The sequence below is a fragment of the Hyla sarda genome, chromosome 2 (genome assembly GCF_029499605.1).
Source record: "Hyla sarda isolate aHylSar1 chromosome 2, aHylSar1.hap1, whole genome shotgun sequence".
NCBI classification, from domain to species: Eukaryota; Metazoa; Chordata; class Amphibia; order Anura; family Hylidae; genus Hyla; species Hyla sarda.
In genome coordinates, this window is record NC_079190.1 from 199,394,645 (window position 1) to 199,414,311 (window position 19,667).

The following is a 19,667-nucleotide window of genomic DNA, read 5'->3' on the forward strand; positions in this document are numbered from 1 at the left end:
TTTCTGTCTATGTGTGTGTGCATGTGTATGTGTTTGTCTATGTGTGGGTGTCTGTGTGTGTCTGTGTGTGTGTGAGTCGGGGGGGGGGGGGGATCGAAAAATGCTACCTAATATGGGGAACCTTCTACTACCTAATGTGGGGAACCTGCTACTACCTAATGTGGGGAACCTGCTACTACCTAATGTGGGGAACCTGCTTCTACCTAATGTGTGGAAACTGCTACTACCTAATGTAGGGAACCTGCTGCCTACCTAATGTGGGGAACCTGCTGCCTACCTAATGTGGGGAACCTGCTACTACCTAATGTGGGGAACCTGTTGCCTACCTAATGTGGGGAACCTGCTGCCTACCTAATGTGGGTAACCTGCTGCTACCTAATGTGGGTAACCTGCTGCTACCTAATGTGGGGAACCTGCTGCTACCTAATGTGGGGAACCTGCTGCCTACCTAATGTGGGGAACCTGCTACTGCCTAATGTTGGGAACCTGCTGCCTACCTAATGTTGGGAACCTGCTACTACCTAATGTGGGGAACCTGCTACTACCTAATGTGGGGAACCTGCTACTACCTAATGTGGGGAACCTGCTACTACCTAATGTGGGGAACCTGCTGCCTACCTAATGTGGGGAACCTGCTGCTACCTAATGTGGGGAACCTGCTGCCTACCTAATGTGGGGAACCTGCTGCCTACCTAATGTGGGGAACCTGCTACTGCCTAATGTTGGGAACCTGCTGCCTACCTAATGTTGGGAACCTGCTACTACCTAATGTGGGGAACCTGCTACTACCTAATGTGGGGAACCTGCTACTACCTAATGTGGGGAACCTGCTGCCTACCTAATGTGGGGAACCTGCTGCCTACCTAATGTGGGGAACCTGCTGCCTACCTAATGTGGAGAACCTGCTGCCTACCTAATGTGGGGAACCTGCTACTACATAATGTGGGGAACCTGCTACTGCCTAATGTGGGGAACCTGCTGCCTACCTAATGTTGGGAACCTGCTACTACCTAATGTGGGGAACCTGCTACTACCTAATGTGGGGAACCTGCTGCCTACCTAATGTGGGGAACCTGCTGCCTACCTAATGTGGGGAACCTGCTGCCTACCAAATGTGGGGAACCCCCAGAAGTAGCACCCCCATCATCCGTCAGCTCATGCTATTACCACACGGGGTAGGGGGAATGGGGGGGTTGCTGGTGGATGACGGGGGTGCTACTGCTGGTGGAGGGTGTTCATGGTGGATGATGAGGGGCGTATGATGAGGGCATTATATGTAATGAGCGCATGCGGCCCAGCCTCACCCAGTTGCTACCTCCAGTGGCCCCCGGATAATTTGAGTTTGAGACCCCTGATGTAGAGGAAAGAATGAATAGGGCCATGTTTCATGAGATTTTGAGTGAAAACCTCCTTCCATCAGCAAGGGCATTTTTGAGTATAAACGTGGCTGGGTCTTTCAGCATGAGAATGATCCCAAAGACACCACTCGGGCAAAGAAGGACTGGCTTCGTAAGAAGCATTTTAAAGTCCTGGAGTGGCCTAGCCAGTCTCTAGATCTCAACCCTATAGAAAACCTTTGGAGGGAGTTGAAAGTCTGTGTTGCCCAGCGACAGCCCCAAAACATCACTGCTCTAGAGGAGATCTGCATGGAAGAATGGGCCAAAATACCAGCAACAGTGTGTGAAAATCTTGTGAAGACTTACAGAAAACGTTTGACCTCTGTCATTACCAACAAAGGGTATATAACAAAGTATTGAGATAAACTTTTGTTATTGACCAAATACTTATTTTCCACTAGAATTTGCTAATAAATTCTTTAAAAATCAGACAATGTGATTTTATAGATTTTTTTCTCATTATGTCTCTCATAGTTGAGGTATAACTATGATGAAAATTACAGGCCTCTCTCTCTCTTTTTAAGTGGGAGAACTTGCACAATTGGTGGCTGACTAAATACTTTTTGGCCCCACTGTACATGGATGCATGGAAGATACCCTAGAAATATAGAATGTGTTGGCAGATAAGAACCATCTTGTCTACCCTATCCTCTTAGGTTTTATGTCACTTTAATAGAAACTGCTATAAAGCTGCTATATAGAACCCTGGAGAAAATAACTATAAAATATGGTTACATACAATGATAAAGTACATAAATATGACATAACACTACTATGGAATCTAAAACAAATTAGTTTAAATAAAATAAAAAAAAGACTTTAATGCTCTTTAAAGATATACATAAGCCCTCTTGGATTGAATAAGAAGATAAAGGAGTTACTCGCCAACCTCTAATAGGATTTTTGTTTTCAGTACAACTCCTCTACATTTTCGCTGTATAGACTCATTAGAAGTTTTGTCTGCCAACAAGGACTTATTTTTTTCCCCTGAAACAGTTTTTGGGAAATGAAATGTAATAGTTTTAAATAACAAATCATAAATTTGAGTTTAAAAGTTCAGGCTGATTAATTCCTAAAGATTTTTCAGACTCTAATGTTCTGACTTCCTTCCAACTTTTGAAATTCCTGCTGTCCCCTGCAGAAGAAAATGGGACACAGCTCCAGAGAATAGTTTACTGCTTGCTTTTACTAGGAGAAATGTGAGATGTTCACTCTTTTCTTGCTTTTTCAAACAGTTGGATGATATCAGATGGAATGAAATAGTCTACAATATTCCCAAAATAGGTTTTCAATTAAAAAAAGGAGAAAATGTAGCTTTATTTCAACCGTAAACGAGATGGAGGAAAAAAAAAAAAAAGAAAACAGAATTGTGTGGATGAATGCTGGCTGTGTGACACTGCACTGACTGGGTCATGTCAAAGAAAAGAGAGCACAATGTTCTTTCCATGCAATTTAAATAAACAGGTTAAGATGATAGGAGCCCAGTTATCTTGTTAATTCACAAAGGAAAAGGAAAAGTTCCGTATTTTTTGCTATATAAGACGCACTTTTTCTTCCCCAAAACTGGGGGGGAAAAGTTGGTGCATCTTATACGGCAAATACACATTAAAACCGGCGGTCCCTGCGGCCATCAACAGCCGGGACCCGCGGCTAATACAGGACATCACTGATCGCGGTGATGCCCTGTAGTAACCCTTGAGACGCGGCGATCAAAGCTGACCGCCGCGTCTGAAGCGAAAGTGACACTAACCCGGCTGCTCAGTCGGGCTGTTCGGGACCGCCGCGGTGAAATCGCGGCGTCCCGAACAGCTTACAGGACTCCGGGAGGGACTTTACCTGCCTCCTCAGTGTCTGCTCCGTGCCTGGATCCCCTGCATGGCCGGCGCTCTCCTTCGTCGTCATCACGTCGTCTCGCACGCCGTCCCGTCATCCAATAGGAACAGCGTGCATAGCGGCATGCGTAGCGAGGTGATAGCGGCGACGGAGAGCGAGGATACTGGGCAGCAGAGAAGTTTCGGAGCGACGGGGACACCCCGGGGATGCGTCAACATCGATGGAGGGCGACATCCAGGGCAGCGGTGACGAGCGGTGACGGGTCCGGAGCGGCAGGGACACGTGAGTTGTAGTTTTGCACATCTGAAGGTCTGCAGGTTGAAGATCACTGCCCTATACATTGTATTTGGTTCAGAATCTTTATTTTCTAGATTTTTATGCTTTAAAATTAGGTGCCTCTTATATGCCGGAGATCCTTATATAGCGAAAAATACGGTACTGATTCCTCGCTGAAAGCAGATATATTATTACCTATAGCATTCAAAATATTGTGCATTCATAACTTTGTATCACTTCTGTGCCCATATTTGTTCTTTATGTTATGTTAGGCAAGCAGTCTGATATTTAGTATTGGACTATCCTGAAACAAAAGTAGCTAAGTATTTTATATATCACTATAAAAGTACAACTGTAACTAATTCCTATTCTACCAGTTAGTCCAGTAATCGGAAATCCGTCATACCTTGCCATCACAGCCAATGGGCTTCTTGCATTCTTCACAGGAGTTGGAATACAGATTCTCATAACATTTCACACAATATGGGTTTTCTTCTCTCAGAAGATATTTTTTTCCAAACAGAGATTCCTTGCAGTAATGGCAGTCAAATCGTTCGGTCATTGTCATTACCAATCCCTTCTAACCTGTAAAATAGCAGATAATACTATTAGAGCTTCTCACTGGGCGCGGAAATACAGCAATAGCTTGAGAGTTGGTATAATGCATAGCATTCACAATAACTTGACTACCAGATTTATCACAGACTATTACAAACAGTAAAGGATTTGGTTTCTTTGAAATTATATTTATAATTATATTATCATTTTTGTTTATACGAGTTTTTTTAATGTCTATTTTTATTTCATGTCTTAAAGGGGTACTCCGGTGGAAAACATTTTTTATAAATCAACTGGTGCCAGAAAGTTAAACAGATTTGTAAATTACTTCTATTAAATAATTTTTACCCTTCCAGTACTCATTAGCAGCTGTATGCTACAGAGGAAATTCTATTCTTTTTGAATTTCTTTTTTTTGTCTTGTCCACAGTGCTCTCTGCTGACACCTGATGCCCGTATCAGGAACTGTCCAGGGCAGGAGAAAATCCCCATAGCAAACTTATGCTACTCTGGACAGCTCCTGACACAGACAGAGGTGTAAGCAGAGAGCACTGTGGACAAGACAAAAAAGAAATTCAAAAAGAATAGAATTTCCTCTGTAGCATACAGCTGCTATTAAGTACTGGAAGGGTAAAGATTTTTTTTATAGAAGTAATTTACAAATCTGTTTAACTTTCTGGCACCAGTTCATTTAAAAAAATACATTTTCCACCGGAGTACCCCTTTAATGGTGTACAACAATGTCTGATGAGACATTACAATGGTGTTATAACCACTTTCTGGACTTTTTTTGCTATTTGACCTATACGCCAATATGGCGATAACTGTATTGGGTCACCCATACATCACATCTACAGAAGCTTTTAGGACACCCCAGTATAGTCCATCCTCCCAAGTCTCTTTTGTATAGTGACCAGGGGTGCAGGTACCTAAGGGGGCCCCAAAGCACATCTTACCCATAAGAGACCAGTATGATAACTGGCATATGGGGTCCTGTTGCAAATTATGCATTAGGGCCCAGAAGCTACAAGCTACGCTTCTGATAGTGACGCTATACATTTTGCTTTCACTGGGTCCCTGCAGCTGGAATTTCTAAACCAGACCTTCCTGTCACCAGAACTGAATTCCTGAATCACACAAATAATCTTGGAACTTTTTCCCTTTCAGTATTTTCACAGCAATGTCCAAATGATGCCATCTTGTCTCTTGGCTGTCCGGACCTCCTGTGCAAATAAACAGCTTACATCTTGATCTTGTATATTTTCTGTGAATACTTGTATATATAATCTAACTAATTCTCTTGCATGTAACACTGAGCCAATTGTTCCACATGATTACACTGCACCTCTCTTTTTTGTTAAGACCATCAGCAAATTGGAATATTTCACATTTTTTCCCAGAGAGGAGATGAAAGTGTAATCCGAAAAGAAAATATCTAAGACATGCTGTTACAGGAAGAGGAGATCCAATTCCTCAGTTCACAAAATTGCTAGGTGAATTTGCTATATTCTGTTGCCTTCTGCCCAGGTCCATGTATTTGGGGGATATCGTAAAATCAAACTCTCTTCCTAGAACATATTATGTAACCATTAAATCTACAAGGAACAAATTTATTATTTAAGAAATAAAACCAACTCATTATCCAAATGTCCATTCCAAATCCTATCACACACATACTAATGGAATATAAACAGCCATATGCGAGGTTAAGTCATAGACTTCTCCTAAATATTTAGACACATACAGATGGAGACTAATGGTGTAAATGCTGTATAAATGGGACTTGGTGTTTCTAATTCACTTAACCACTATTTATTTTAACACTCAAGTATTAATATGGCCTAACTTATTTGATGTAGTTCATGCTAAGCAGGGGTCAGTTGTCCCAGTAATGGCACGTAAGGTAAAGATATGCATTGGAGCCATGTGAAAACATGTATTAGTAATTGTCTAATATGTTATCAATAATTGCCTAATATACAATATATCTAGTATTACTGGTTAATTAGTGGTAAACTAATACTGGTATTTTACTTCAGGTAAAATACAATAGTATACTGGTTAGAAAAGACATGTGTCTATCAATTTTACAATTGGAAGAGGAAACCTCTGGATAAATGGAATGAAAAAGATTACATTTTAGAACTTTATACCCGGTAAGTATTGACTTTTAGATGCCGCAATCGGCATTGATCACAGCATCTAAAAGTCAAAATGACAGGTGGCAGTGGGTTTTCTGCTCTCATCGCCCCCCCCCCTGCCTTTACACACATAGTGCAGTCTCAGTAGTTTCATGAGTTAATTTGGCCAGCAGAGGCTTCCTAAATACGTTGTCCCGGACATAGTCGCTCTGTGTGTACAATCTTCCTCAGGCAGACTGTACTAATCAATTGTACTGTTTAACCGGTTGCCGTCTCATCCCGTTGTATGGCGCGGGCTCCCGACTGATTCCTGTAGCTGGGGGCCGGCATTAATAGCCGACATGAGGTGATTGCCGCAGCTGGCTATTAACCCTTTAGATCACCACTGTCAAAGTTGACAGCGGTGTCTAAAGGGGCATTTAAACCATCCTTGGTGGCCCAGTGGGGTGAATCGCCATCCCTGGTGGTCCAGTGGGGTGGATCACCTCTCCTTCCGTGCTGGCTGCTGCGCTTTGAATGATTAAGCCTGGCAGGACCAGGCTTTATCAATCGAGCGCAGAGCACACAGATCATTGTGGTTCTATGAAACCACATTGATCTATATGAGGAATCTAATGATGCCTCCTAAAAGTCCCCTAAGGAGACGAAAAGTGTGAAAAAAAAGTTAAACAAAAAGTTGAAAAAAAAAAACATTAACCCCTTCCTTTCTAAAAGTTTAAATCCCCCCCCTTTTCCCAAATTCCATATAAAAAATATGTAACCATAATAAAAAAAAACATATGTGGTATCACCGCATGCATAAATGTCCAAACTATAAAAATATATCATTAATTGAACTGCACGGTCAATGGCGTATGCGCAAAAAAAAATCCAAAGTCCAAAATAGCAAATTTTTGGTCACTTTTTATATCATGAAAAAATGAATAAAAACCGATCAAAAAGTACGATCAATACAAAAATGGTACCGCTAAAAACTTCAGATCATGGCGCAAAAAATGAGCCCACATACTGTCCTGTACGCAGAAAAATAAAAAAATGTATAGGGGTCAGAAAAAGACAATTTTAAACGTATTAATTTTCCTGCATGTAGTTATGATTTTTTCCAGAAGTATAACAAAATCAAACCTATATAAGTAGGGTATCATTTTAATCATATGGACCTACATAATAAAGCGAGATGTTATTTTTTAACGAAAAATGTACTGCGTAGAAATGGAAGCCCCCAAAATTGACAAAATTGTGTTTTTTTTTTATTTTGTCGAACAACGATTTTTTTTATTGTTTTGCTGTAGATTTTTGGGTAAAATGACTGATGTCATTACAAAATAGAATTGGTAGCGCAAAAAATAAGCCATCATATGGATTTTTAGGTGCAAAACTGAAAGGGTTATAATTTTTTTACATGTAAGGAGGAAAAAACAAAAGTGCAAAAACGGAAAATGCTCAGTCCTTAAGGGATTAATGCTTAAAAAGTGTAAAGTAAATAATAATTTAAAAAATTCTAAAATATGTAAAAGCCCCTCCCCTAGCTAAATTTTTAATCACCCCCAATCCCATTTTACAAATAAAAAAATGTAAACAAAACAAAAAAAATAAAAGATAGTAGCTCCCTTTTACAATAAAGTGCACTGCGTAAAAATGCAGCCCTCAAAAGTAGCAAAATTGTGTTTTTGTTTTCTTTTTTACCCCACAACTAATCTTGTTTTTATTATAGATTTTAGATTTTGTGGTGAAGTGAGCGATGCCACTTCAAAGTTCAATTTGTCCGACACAGTCCAAGCTCTCATATGGCCCTGTAGATGGAAATTTGGAGAAGTTATGCCTCTTAGAAAGAGAGGAGGAAAAAGTGAAAATTTGCTGTGTCATCAGCAAATAATCTAGATTTTACATTTAGGTTAAAGAATAAGGGTCAACTAGTTAATCAATGGGAGCCCCAGAGATCATATGACCCCCAAATGAATGAATTGGCAGCTCAGCCACCATTGCTTTTACTCTTTATGGGATTTCTGAATATTGTTGAGCAATGAGCTATGTTTGGGAGTTCCATAGACAGTACATGACTAAGCATGTGTGCTGTCACTCCATTCACCCCTGGAACATTCTTGTGACCTTTATTCTCATGACTGTTAGGGGTTCCAGCAGTTGGACCCCACAGATTAGTTATTTATCCACAGGATAGGGGGATTACTTGAAATTTTAGGAAAACCCCTTTAAAATACCGCTTTATTGAGCCCATACCAAACTTACCAACAGTCCCATAATGGGTGGGGTTTATGTAAATCCCATCCCAAAGTGATCATTTTGGGAGCTTTTCTGTGTGTTTCAAGTGTACTTGTGGAAAAAGGTGTAAAAGTCCAGATTTTGGATTTTTAAATGTTGCTTAGTATGTTATCTTATAATAAATATCTGGTAAATGTTCTGTTGTGTTCTTTGTGCCTAATTGTTCTTATTTGTTGCCAAAGCATGTAATGCTTGTAAGTATTCGTGCTGAACAAAATCCTGGTGGAGACACAAAAAGAATGAACCAGTTTCTATCGTACTGTACAAAACTGATTTGCATTGAATACATTAAGCTCTTGGAAATATTTGATGTATTTCTGATAATCCTGGCTTCGATTGTATCTCTTGGCATTATATATCCTTTTGCAAGTGCACTCAACCACCTGGTGCACACGTACTTTGGTCTAAAGTTTCTTAAATATTTTGTGATCTGTCAAATCAATCCTACTCACTTTGTAGGTTTGGTATCTAGGTTCCCCATACCAACATATTTCTCCTCATATAAACTATATAATGAAATAGTGCAATACTACAGAAAGAGTAGGTAACATGCCTAAACCAATAAATAACAATAAAATATATTAAAGTTTTAGCTTCCTATTTATTGAAATAGTGTTTTCATAAAGTTTCAGGACTGGATTAGAAAAACTTTGGCAGCTTTCGGGAATAAATGCCACACTTGTCCACAGGTTGTGTCTGGTATTACAGTTTATCTCCATTGAAGTAAATAGGGCTAAGCTTTAAAGGGGTACTCTGGCGCTTAGACATCTTAACCCCTATACAAAGGATAGGGGATAAGATGCCTGATCGCGGGGGTCCCGCCATTGGGGACCTCCGTGATCTTGCAAGCTGTACCCCATTAAAATCAGTCCCCATAGCGTATTTGCTCCGGGTCTGATTACTGTCGATCACAGGGCCAGAGCATTGTGACGTCAAGGCTCTGCCCCCATATGACGTCACGCTCCACCCCCTCACTGCAAGCCTATGGGAGGGAGCGTGACAGCTGTGCCCCGTGATCGACAGTAATCAGACCCGGAGCGAACATGCTCCGGGGACTGATTTTAATGGGGTGCGGCGTGCAAGATCACGGGGGTCCCCAGCGGCGCGACCCCCGCGATCAGGCATCTTATCCCCTATCCTTTGTATAGGGGATAAGACGTCTAAGCACTGGAGTACCCCTTTAATATGGCACTGTTTTTGTAAGAAAGCACTTATGCTCGTGCTATTCCAACTCACTTAACTAACTTTGTCTATTGTAGACAATTCTGTGATCCTTTAAATTTCAGGTTGTTGTGCTCAACAGCTATGGGCGTTAAAAAGAGCAGGGGGCTATAAAAAAAATATGAATGATTTCTGCTGGAAATTTCCAAAGATCAAAATACCGTAGTAATGACGTAACATAACATAGATATTAAGAATAACTGGTGAAGTGAAGACAAGATCTGTAAAATGTCAGATATAACTACTTGGTAGTGTCCAGTTATGCAAAAAGACCCCCACTAAAGAACTAGTAGAAACATTCGACTACAATGGGAGCTGTACCATTCACTGGCCAATGGTGTTTGCTCAAACAAATTCAGCATATGAGATATTAGAAAACCATACAGTCTGTTCACAATAGTTACAACAAGGAAAAAGCCGGAGCTACTTTGGATTCTATTTTCATATCTTTTGGTACAACTCTCAAATGTAAATTTGGGTAAAAAAGGGAGAAGCAAATACAGCTGGCCAACTGCTAAGTGTTTTGCGGTGTTCAGCAGCCAGTGGAGAAGAAATACTGTGCAGATAGAGGAAAAGAATTGATTCTACTAAATATAAGCAAATCCTATAAGCCAATTTCCCACAGTCACTGAAGCTGAATCGGCTGGATATTACAATAAGACAATGATTCAAAACCTACTTTAAAATTAAACCTGGAATCTGTGCATGCAAGATGGCCAAAAAATATATCTAAACTAAAAGTCTTCTGCCTGGAGGAGTGGGAAAAATTCCTATGGCAAAAATGCTAAGATCATCAGTTTGCTACAAGGATGGTTGGTCGGCTGTCATTTCTGCCAATAGGGGAATTTAGTGATGGACTGGATGCCAAGTCTTTACATATATCACCGTGATGCCTCAAATAACATATACTGTATTCTTTGCAATATGCCAAGAATTAGCCAACAATGTCTCTTCTAAATATTGTAGTCAATCAATATACACATTGGGGGTGATTTATCAAAACCTGTGCAGAGGAAAAGTTGACCATAGCAACCAATCAAAAGGCCTCTGAAAAATTAAAGAAGCAATCTGATTTGGTTCCTACAGGCAACTTTTCATCTGCACAGGTTTTGATAAATCCCCCACACTGTTCTATGTCCCACAAATATTTATCATGTTTTCAACAGAATGGGGGAGATTTATCAAAACCTGTCCAGAGGAAAAGTTGACCAGTTGCCCATAGCAGCCAATCAGATCGCTTCTTTCATTTTTTAGAGGCCTTTTCAAATATGAAAGAAGCAATCAGATTGGTTGCTATGGGCAACTGGTCAACTTTTCCTCTGGACAGGTTTTGATAAATCCCCCCCCCCCCCCCAATGAGCCTATGCAAATTCAAATACTGAACTTTACATACAGTGTCTTACAACATAAGTATTCAAACCCCCTGCGACCAATTTTGTCATGGTACACCCACAGCTGTAATGAACCAAAACAAAATAGTCCATCATGTATGGTCTATGCTCTTGCTTAAAGGGGTACTCCGGTGGTCAACATGTTTTTCTGTTTTTGACTTACCCTATTTGTTTTGTATCATTTCTATTCTTGTTGTTTAGGCTACTCTATTTCCGTTCTTTGTTGTCTTTTTATCCCCCACTTTGTTTTCCTATCTTTGCTTCCATTTCCTGTTTCTTGCTGTGCTGAAAACTACAAATCCCAGCATTCCACATGCCTTGCTGGTTTGGGGCGGCTCCTTTTTTTTGTTTGTTTGTTCTGCCCTTTACCCACCCTACTATTTTTCCGGGTCGGCCCCCTTATACACAGCACAGTAATATAATCAGCCCTGGTTGTGATACACTGGCATACACACACAAAAGGGACTACAACTCCCAGCATGTGTCATTCAGGAGTCTTCAGTCTGTGGTATAACACCAGCATGCTGCCTCTGTAGTCTCCTGGGGGTTGTAGTTCACTACACCTCTATAGGGCATACACCAGTGTTTCCCAACCAGGGTGCCTCCAGGTGTTGCAAAACTACTACTACCAGCATGCCTGGACAGCCAAAAGCTGTCTGGGCATGCTGGGAGTTGTAGTTTTGAAACAGCTGAAGACACCCTGGTTGGGAAACAATGCACTTTGTTTGTAATATACTGAATAGGCTAGGCCAGTGTTTCCAAATCAGTGTGCCTCCAGCTGTTGCAAAATTACAACTCCCAGCATGCCCAAAGGCTGTCAGGGTATGCTGGGAGTTGTAGTTTTACAACAGCTGGAGGCACACTGGGTTGGAAACACTGGTGTAACATGATGTGTAGGCTGAATAGGCTAGGACAGTGTTTCCCAACAAGTGTGCCTCCAGCTGTTGCAAAACTACTACTCCCAGCATGCCCAAAGTCTGTCCAGGCATGCTGGGAGTTGTAGTTTTGCAACAGCTGGAGGAACACTGGTTTGTAAACAATAGCATACAAACACATAACAGGGACTACAACTCCCAGCATGTGTCAATCAGGAGTCCCCCCCCCCTTCACACATAAAAATCATCCCCAGTCCGAGATTTATTCCCCTGCAGTCTATACATCCCGTGCACTTTGTTATCCTCCCCTTCAGATAACACTCTTATCTTCTCTGTCTTCTTTCAGTGCAGAACTGTGTCCTCAGGGCCACCCTGCTCTGGCTTCTTTCTCTCATGCACCTGCGTCCTCCAGGAGGGGGAGATGAGGGGGCGTGGCTTCTTTCTCTCATGCACTTCTGAAAGAATAGAGGGGAAAAAAGCCTTATCCTAACATGGCTGACGTTGTGGACAACAATAAGCTATCCAACACAGAACTACAGAACTTCCTGGCCCACAAACAGCATGAACATTAAAAGAAGATGCAATATAGACAAAAATCTTAACCTCCGGAGTACCCCTTTAATGCTGTTTTTTTTTGTTTTGTTTTTTGTCTCCCTAACATTCTGCTCAGGGATCTGCCATTGGCTTCCCGTTTTGCATGTTCTGTCTTTACCTCCATTTCAATAACAGATTTTTTTCATTGTCTTAATGTTACCTATCTTTAGACTGTTCCCATGAGTATATAATATGCATGCTCATACCTTAGTGGCAGTTTGCTTGTATGTGTTTTATTGTTCAAAAAAGCTTTGTTAACTCCGGGGGAAAAAAATAGTCCATCATTTGGAAGTTGGGGGAAATATTACATAGATTCCAAAATGATTTATTAATAAAAATATGAAAACTTCTGCATGCATATGTATTCACCTTCTTAAAGGGGGATACTCCAGTCCTAGGCATTTTTTTTCCCTATACAAAGGATAGAGGATAAGATGTCTGATCACGGGGAGTCCGAGCACTGGCCCAGCGATCTATGGCCCGGGACCCCGGTGTTCTGAATGCCCCCTCCATTCATGTCTATGGGAGAGATGGAGATACAGTGTACAGGTATCTCCATATCTCCCATAGAAATTTATGGAGGGGGTGTGTCGGCCACTGCTTTGGGCTGTGGTCCCCAGTAATCCAGCACGGGTTTCCGGGTAGGAGATAGTGGGGGATCCCAGTGGCCAGAAACCCAAAGTAAACATGTGGGAGAAGGTGATCTGGTCAGATGAGACCAAAACTAAACTTTTTGGCCTAAGTGCAATACACTATGTGTGGTAGAAACCCAACACTGTTGATCACCCTGAACACACTATCCCCACAGTGAAACACAATGATGGTAGCATCATGCTGTGGGAATGCTTCTTTTCAACAGCTAATGGGAAACTGGCCAGAATTGATGGAAAGATGGATGAAGCCAAATATAGGGCAATCCTTGAAGAAAATCTGATGCAGTCTGCTAAAAACTGGGACGGAGTTCCATCTTTCAGCAAAGAAATTACCCCAAATATTCAGCCAAAGATACAAGAGAATGGTCTAGATCAATGCATGCTTATGTTTAAAAAAATTCCAGCCAATGCCAATACCTGAATCCAATTGACAAGCTATGGCCAAATGTTAAAATTGCTGTTCACAGATGGTATCTATGTCTAGATGTGCAAAGATGGTAGAGATATACCCCAAAACACTTACAGGTATAATTTCAGAGAAAGGTGGTTCTCCCAAGTATTGAGGGGTAAATACATATGCATCCAACCAGTGTCGTTCAATGCCAACTTTTTTGCTCTCAATATAGTTTGTGTGACACAAAATGCTTTGCACTTTCAAAGTACTATGCAAGTTGTATTGATTAAATGGTAAAAGTCTAAGTGTATTTGAATTCCAGTTTGAAGCGGCCTAAAAAGTCCAAGGGGGGGGGGTCTGTGGTTAAAGTCCACGCAAAATGGAGATTTAAGGCTATAAATAGACAACAATGTTATTTTCCTACAAAAAAAGTTTTTTTTGTGATATTTTTTCCAAAAATTTGTGTGTATTAGTATAGGCATTTGTCTCATTACAAGTCATTTCTTATATCATGTAACTCAAGAATGTTGGGAATTGGTGGGGGCAAATACCAGAAAAAATGCACCCACATAAATGTACACCTGTCTTTTTTCTTATGGTTATTCAACCTTTAGAGGTCTAGAGAAAAGGCCACAATTTCTTGGAAATGCCATAGCCAGAACATGCGACGATTTTGAAAAACCACTGAGCTGAAAAATGCCACTAAAGAGTAAAAAAAATTGTATGGCATAATTTAGGTATAGCATTCCATATTTCCCTTTTAACTCCCAGTTAAAGGGGTACTCTGGCGCTTAGACATCTTATCCCCTATCCAAAGGATAGGGGATAAGATGCCTGATCGCGGGGGTCACCCCGCTGGGGACCCCCGTGATCTTGCACGCCGCACCCCGTTATAATCAGTCCCCAGAGTGTGTTTGCTCTGGGTCTGATTACTGTCGCTCACGGGGCCGGAGCGTGACGTCAAGGATCCGCCCCGTGTGACGTCACGCTCCGCCCCCTCAATGCAAGCCTATGGGAGGGGGCGTGGCAGCTCCATCACGCTCCGCCCCCTCAATGCAAGCCTATGGGAGGGGGTGTGACAGCTGCCCCGTGAGCGACAGTAATCAGACCAGGAGCGAACATGCTCCGGGGACTGATTATAACGGGGTGCGGCGTGCAAGATCACGGGGGTCCCCATCGGTGGGACCCCCGCGATCAGGCATCTTATCCCCTATCCTTTGGATAGAAGATAAGATGTCTAAGCGCCGGAGTACCCCTTTAACATCTGGTTACAATGTTTTTTTGGGGGGAACATATAGAGCTAAATGAGCATTCATTTCAAACAGAAAGCCTGTATTTAAAAATACATTTATATTAGAAATAAATATTTTTGTGACTGATTGAAGTAAAATAAAGCAGTTCTCCTCCTATGTATGCATGTATGTATGGCATTCAATCTGCTCAAGCATTTGTTCAATGGTTCAATAGTTCATTATAAATATACATTGTGTCCTGCCATCACAACTCATTGATCATGTATAAAACATAAAATCCCATACTGTAAACTGTAGGGATATTGCGAGCCATGCAGGAATTCCATCTCCATATAAAGGTGTAGGGCCAGCAGCAATGTCATATGTTATAAAGGTTACAGGGATCATCTTTACAAACAATACACTTGTGAATCTGAACACTGAAGTCATGATTCCATCACTCAATATCCGCTATAACATTAAACCATTTAACTACTTTGTTTGCTGAACATTATTCATTAGCATCACTTGTGTCAAATGACACGTTAATAGTTAAGGCTCCATTATATATAAATATATCTATGGAAAGTTAGCACAGCAGAGCTTAACAAATAATGCATGCCAATATAAATGTTTAATGTAAAACTCATAACAGTGTCATGAAAGCTTTAGATTGTTTAACGTATTAGCAGAAGTGTTTGCCATTACTCAAAAATGCTTTGAAAATGATTTGCATGTTCAATTTGTTCTTTCTACTGCCATCTAGAAATACCTAGGTAGTTACTCAGGGAATTAGTATAAAGTAAGATTTAAACAAATCTTCAACATAAAGTACATGGAAAAAGCAGGACTACAAGGGGTTATATGTGAAAATAAAAAGGGACTGTTTTAGGGCCACTTAATTGAGGCTGAGTTGCTATACCAGACACAGCCCATGAATAGGAGTGGTGCTGTTTCCAGAAAAAAAAACTCAGAGCGTATTTTTTCTAATCATATGCAACCCCTTTTAACAATGAAATAACAATACTTTAATTCAATTACTTGGTATTACGTTTAAGAAAAACTAAATGTAACCATACACTCTTAATAGCTATTGGCCGAACACTCATTTAGCCAACAGCTATTACTGATGAACTTCCCAAACACATGCATGGTGGAATTGGCCCAACATGCATGTGTTTTCAGTAGTAAGAGGGTTATAAGCCATGAGTTAACTTCCTGGAGATAAAAAACGATTGGGCACTTTGGGGGGTATTTATCAAAAAGTGTGCAGAGGAAAAATTGCCCAATTGCCCATAGCAACCAATCCGATTGCTTCTTAAATTTTTCAGAGGTCTCTTTAAAAATGGAATAAGCAAGTTGACTAGTTGCTATAGGCAACTGGGCAACTTTTCTTCTGGACAGGTTTTGATAAATCTCCCCCCTTTTCCAATATATGCAAATGGAATGTTGGCCGAACATCTCATACAAATTAGATGGTTGGTTCCCCCAAAACTGGAGGGTTTAACTGACCCAAGTCTAAAAAATATGGCCATTATAAGTCATAGTTCTATATATTCTATCAAGGAACATTCCAGTTGTCCAACTTCTGCCATTTACACCTCTAAAATCCTGCTGTAATACTTATAATCATCTGGTCTTGCTGGAGAAAGTTAAAGTTTGGTGCTTAATCCTCCAGCAGAAGACACTACAGGGAAAAAGTAGTATTACGTGGAACCATTCTTATAAATGCCAAGCTATGTACTATATATGGATATATCTTTTATGCCCAGAGTGAGAGCGGCTGCTGGTTAGCAGTTCTACACTTTGGATTTAGACAGGGGTCTCAGGTGGGGGGTCTGCTCTCTATAATATTCATGTGAGTGCATGGGTGTGTATAGAAGGCAGGTGGGGCTTATCTTCACTAATGTCCCTGCCTTTTGGGATGGCAGAAAATTCTTCTCCCAACCAATGGTTCACACGTAAAATGAGGCTTATCTAACTATCCTCTGTCTGACAGATGGTGTATTCGGTTGGTCAGGGGTGGTTGAGTTCAGAAAACAGAGAGTTCCAGGTTAACAGCCTTACTTTATCGGCGCACATGCGTGACAGTTACTTCTGAATATACAGAAGCACAGCATCATGAGCAGTTACAGCAGATAAGCCATGCGTTGGCTGATGGCTTCCCTCAGTAGCAGATGTTCTTAGCAGGGCCAGTTCTGCCTATAGGCAAAATAGCAACCGCCTAGAGCACCCTCTTGATGGGGGTGCCACTCTGCGCACTGCAAGAAAGTTAGTAACCAGCCAGCATCTGAAGGAACCGCCGCTCAACTGAAGTACCCACCCATCCAGAACCATCATCACGTGAGGAGGGGCTTTGTAACAGTATGTCACCCCAGTAGTAGGTGATTACATGAAAAGGAGGTTTGTTACTGTGTGCCCCCCAGTTGTAAAGAGATTACATGAAGAGCGGGTTTGTTACAGTGTGTCACCCCAGTAGTAAGGTGGGGCGTGTCAAAGGACAGAGCCAATGGGCGAGGTCAAGGAGCGGAAAAATTAGCTTTGCCTAGGGTGGCAAAAATCCATGCACCAGCCCTGGTTATTAGGCCATACGCCTTGCACACTCTGGACGAATCATCCCTAAGCTGCCATCCACTCAAAGACATCTTTTACCCAGGCAGATGACGGCCTGAGAGGAGAGTCAATCAAGTCAAGCAGCACTCAGTAAAAGGAGTGCATGCTTATTCATTGAGCGATCACTGGATCTTTTACATGGAGCAATTATCAGCCGGTTTGGCTCCCCTTATGTAACTTATGCCATTACCCTAGATACAGTAGGGCTGTCTATGGTTCCCTAGATACACTACTAGGCTGTCTAGAATAACTATTAAACTTTATTATGGCATTGTCAGATTTAGTGTCCTGGTCACACTACTGCACTACCACAACCTCAGGTAGGGTGCATTTTGAAGGACACAACAGCAACACGTTCTTGATTTTTCTTCTTGATTATTTTTCTCCATCATGATCTTCCATAAATTACTCTAGATACAGAATATAAAGGTGAAGTATACAGTATGGTGTATCAAGGGATAGCATTTTAAGTTTTGAAGTGTCAACACTCTTCTAGGTAAGCAGTGTGGCATCTTCACTGACCAACCACTTTGCTGGGAACTGTAACACATTCTCTTGATGGGGCGGTGTAGCTGCCTGCTCGAAGTGCCACTATACAGAACAATCTCTGGTCCTTTTCTCCCTGGAACAGTAAGTGACCCAAGATCCATCCCCCACCATTCAGAATATAGTGGCATATTCTAAAAATGTTGGCATCACCCTGCAAGACTGGAATACCCCTTTAGTCTTACACATCATTAGATGTGTACTTAAACCAGGATATAACGTTCCTGTTTATGTCAGGTATAGTACTTAGATGGGCTCTACATTCAGAAAAAAGAGAATAGGACTGTTTCTATCCATTGGGCTCAGCGTTACCCAGAAGAGCCTAGATGACAGAATTGACAAATAAATTAATTTCGTCTTACTCAAAAACATTTTTGTGACAATAGAATCACAAAATAAATCCTGTACAGTCAAAAATGACAGCACCCAGAATGTTATTTTGTGGCACAAATTGATATGTTGATGCATATAGTGGTATTTTCTGACAAATTATGTAGTTTTGTGACACAGAATGTTGTTTTGTTGGAAAGAATTAGATTTCATCCCACATACTGGTATTTTGTGACAGAATTTGATGTTACAAAATGAAATTTTATGTTGCAAAATGACATTCTGTATAACAAAAAAACATTTGTAACCAACTCATTAATTTTGTAACCCAAAAAGATCTTTCTGTGCACATTGATTGATTGTGTTTTTGTATTTTGTGTATACAGAATATATTTTGTGTTGATGTAGGGCATTTTGTTATCATAACATATTTTGTGCTGTATTCTATGTTTACAAGATGTATTCTGTGTCATACAAATGCACGGTAAACAAACCCTTAAATAAATGCTTTAGGAAAACCAACCAACGACATTAGAAATGAAGTCCTTCAAAATCATGACTGTGATCACTGAGAATAATAAACATTGCATGCTGTGAAAGTTGCTTAAATCTTTAAGGAACAAAAAGTATGCACTGCAAACTAAAACAACCTTAACCACTTAAAAGACGAGTCAGAGGAATGTGTAGAGGTAATAACAACTACAAATCCTGTGACATCATTGAGTAACTGCACTGTTTTCTTTGGAAATAGTACAGGGGCAAAGGAGAAAAAAGCGTTAAGCTTTGCTGACTGTACTTAAAAGAATATAGGAAAAGTAAGGATGTTGTCAGCTGGCAAGTATGAGACTATTATTTAGTAACACTGTAAAACTTACTATGCAGGGGCTACCATTTTATGTACTGTCACATGACTGTACTGCATTCCACAGCCTAAGGTATGGATGCTATACAATGCCAGCTTTGTTGTTTTTCAGATGCAGTACATCAATGCCTATTGAGGAAAGTTGTCTGTCAGCTCATTTTTTTATTGCCAAAAATCTGTTTAGATTGAAACAAGGTAGAACATGGTATTAAGTAGATGATACAAACATCAACTTAAAGGGGTACTCTGCCTTCTCTACCCAAAGGATAGGGGATAAGATGTCTGATCGCAGGGGGCCCGCCGCTGGGTATCCCAGCAATCTCCCTGCTGCACCCGGTGTTCGTTTAGAGCGTCGGGTGCAGCGCCAGAGACTCATGACATCACAGCTACATCCCCTCAATGCAAGTGTATGAGAGGGGCATGACGGTCGCCACACCCCCTCCCATAGAATTACATTGAGGGGTGTGGCCAC

General features: G+C 41.0%; 1 protein-coding gene and 1 long non-coding RNA gene across 6 annotated transcripts in view; one reads left to right on the forward strand and one right to left on the reverse strand.

The window, feature by feature from the left end:
* FHL2 (four and a half LIM domains 2) overlaps positions 1 to 19,667 on the reverse strand; it is a 69,204-nt gene that overhangs the window by 42,001 nt on the left and 7,536 nt on the right. The window contains exons 1-2 of one of the 4 annotated variants that reach the window (XM_056556125.1): positions 16,912 to 17,015; positions 3,913 to 4,091 (exon numbers count right to left, since the gene is read on the reverse strand). The exons of 1 other annotated variant lie outside the window; for it this stretch is intronic. In XM_056556125.1, coding sequence (XP_056412100.1) covers positions 3,913 to 4,074 — 162 coding nt within the window. In that variant the 5' untranslated portion in view covers positions 4,075 to 4,091; positions 16,912 to 17,015. Of the gene's footprint in view, positions 1 to 3,912; positions 4,092 to 11,259; positions 11,362 to 16,911; positions 17,016 to 19,667 lie in introns of those variants that run through there. 2 more of the 4 variants (XM_056556127.1, XM_056556124.1) reach the window with 2 other exon arrangements.
* LOC130355683 (uncharacterized) overlaps positions 17,089 to 19,667 on the forward strand; it is a 28,239-nt gene continuing 25,660 nt past the window's right edge. For both annotated transcript variants that reach the window (XR_008888627.1, XR_008888626.1), the window contains exon 1: positions 17,089 to 17,228. This is a non-coding gene — a long non-coding RNA (uncharacterized LOC130355683). The remainder of the gene's footprint in view (positions 17,229 to 19,667) is intronic.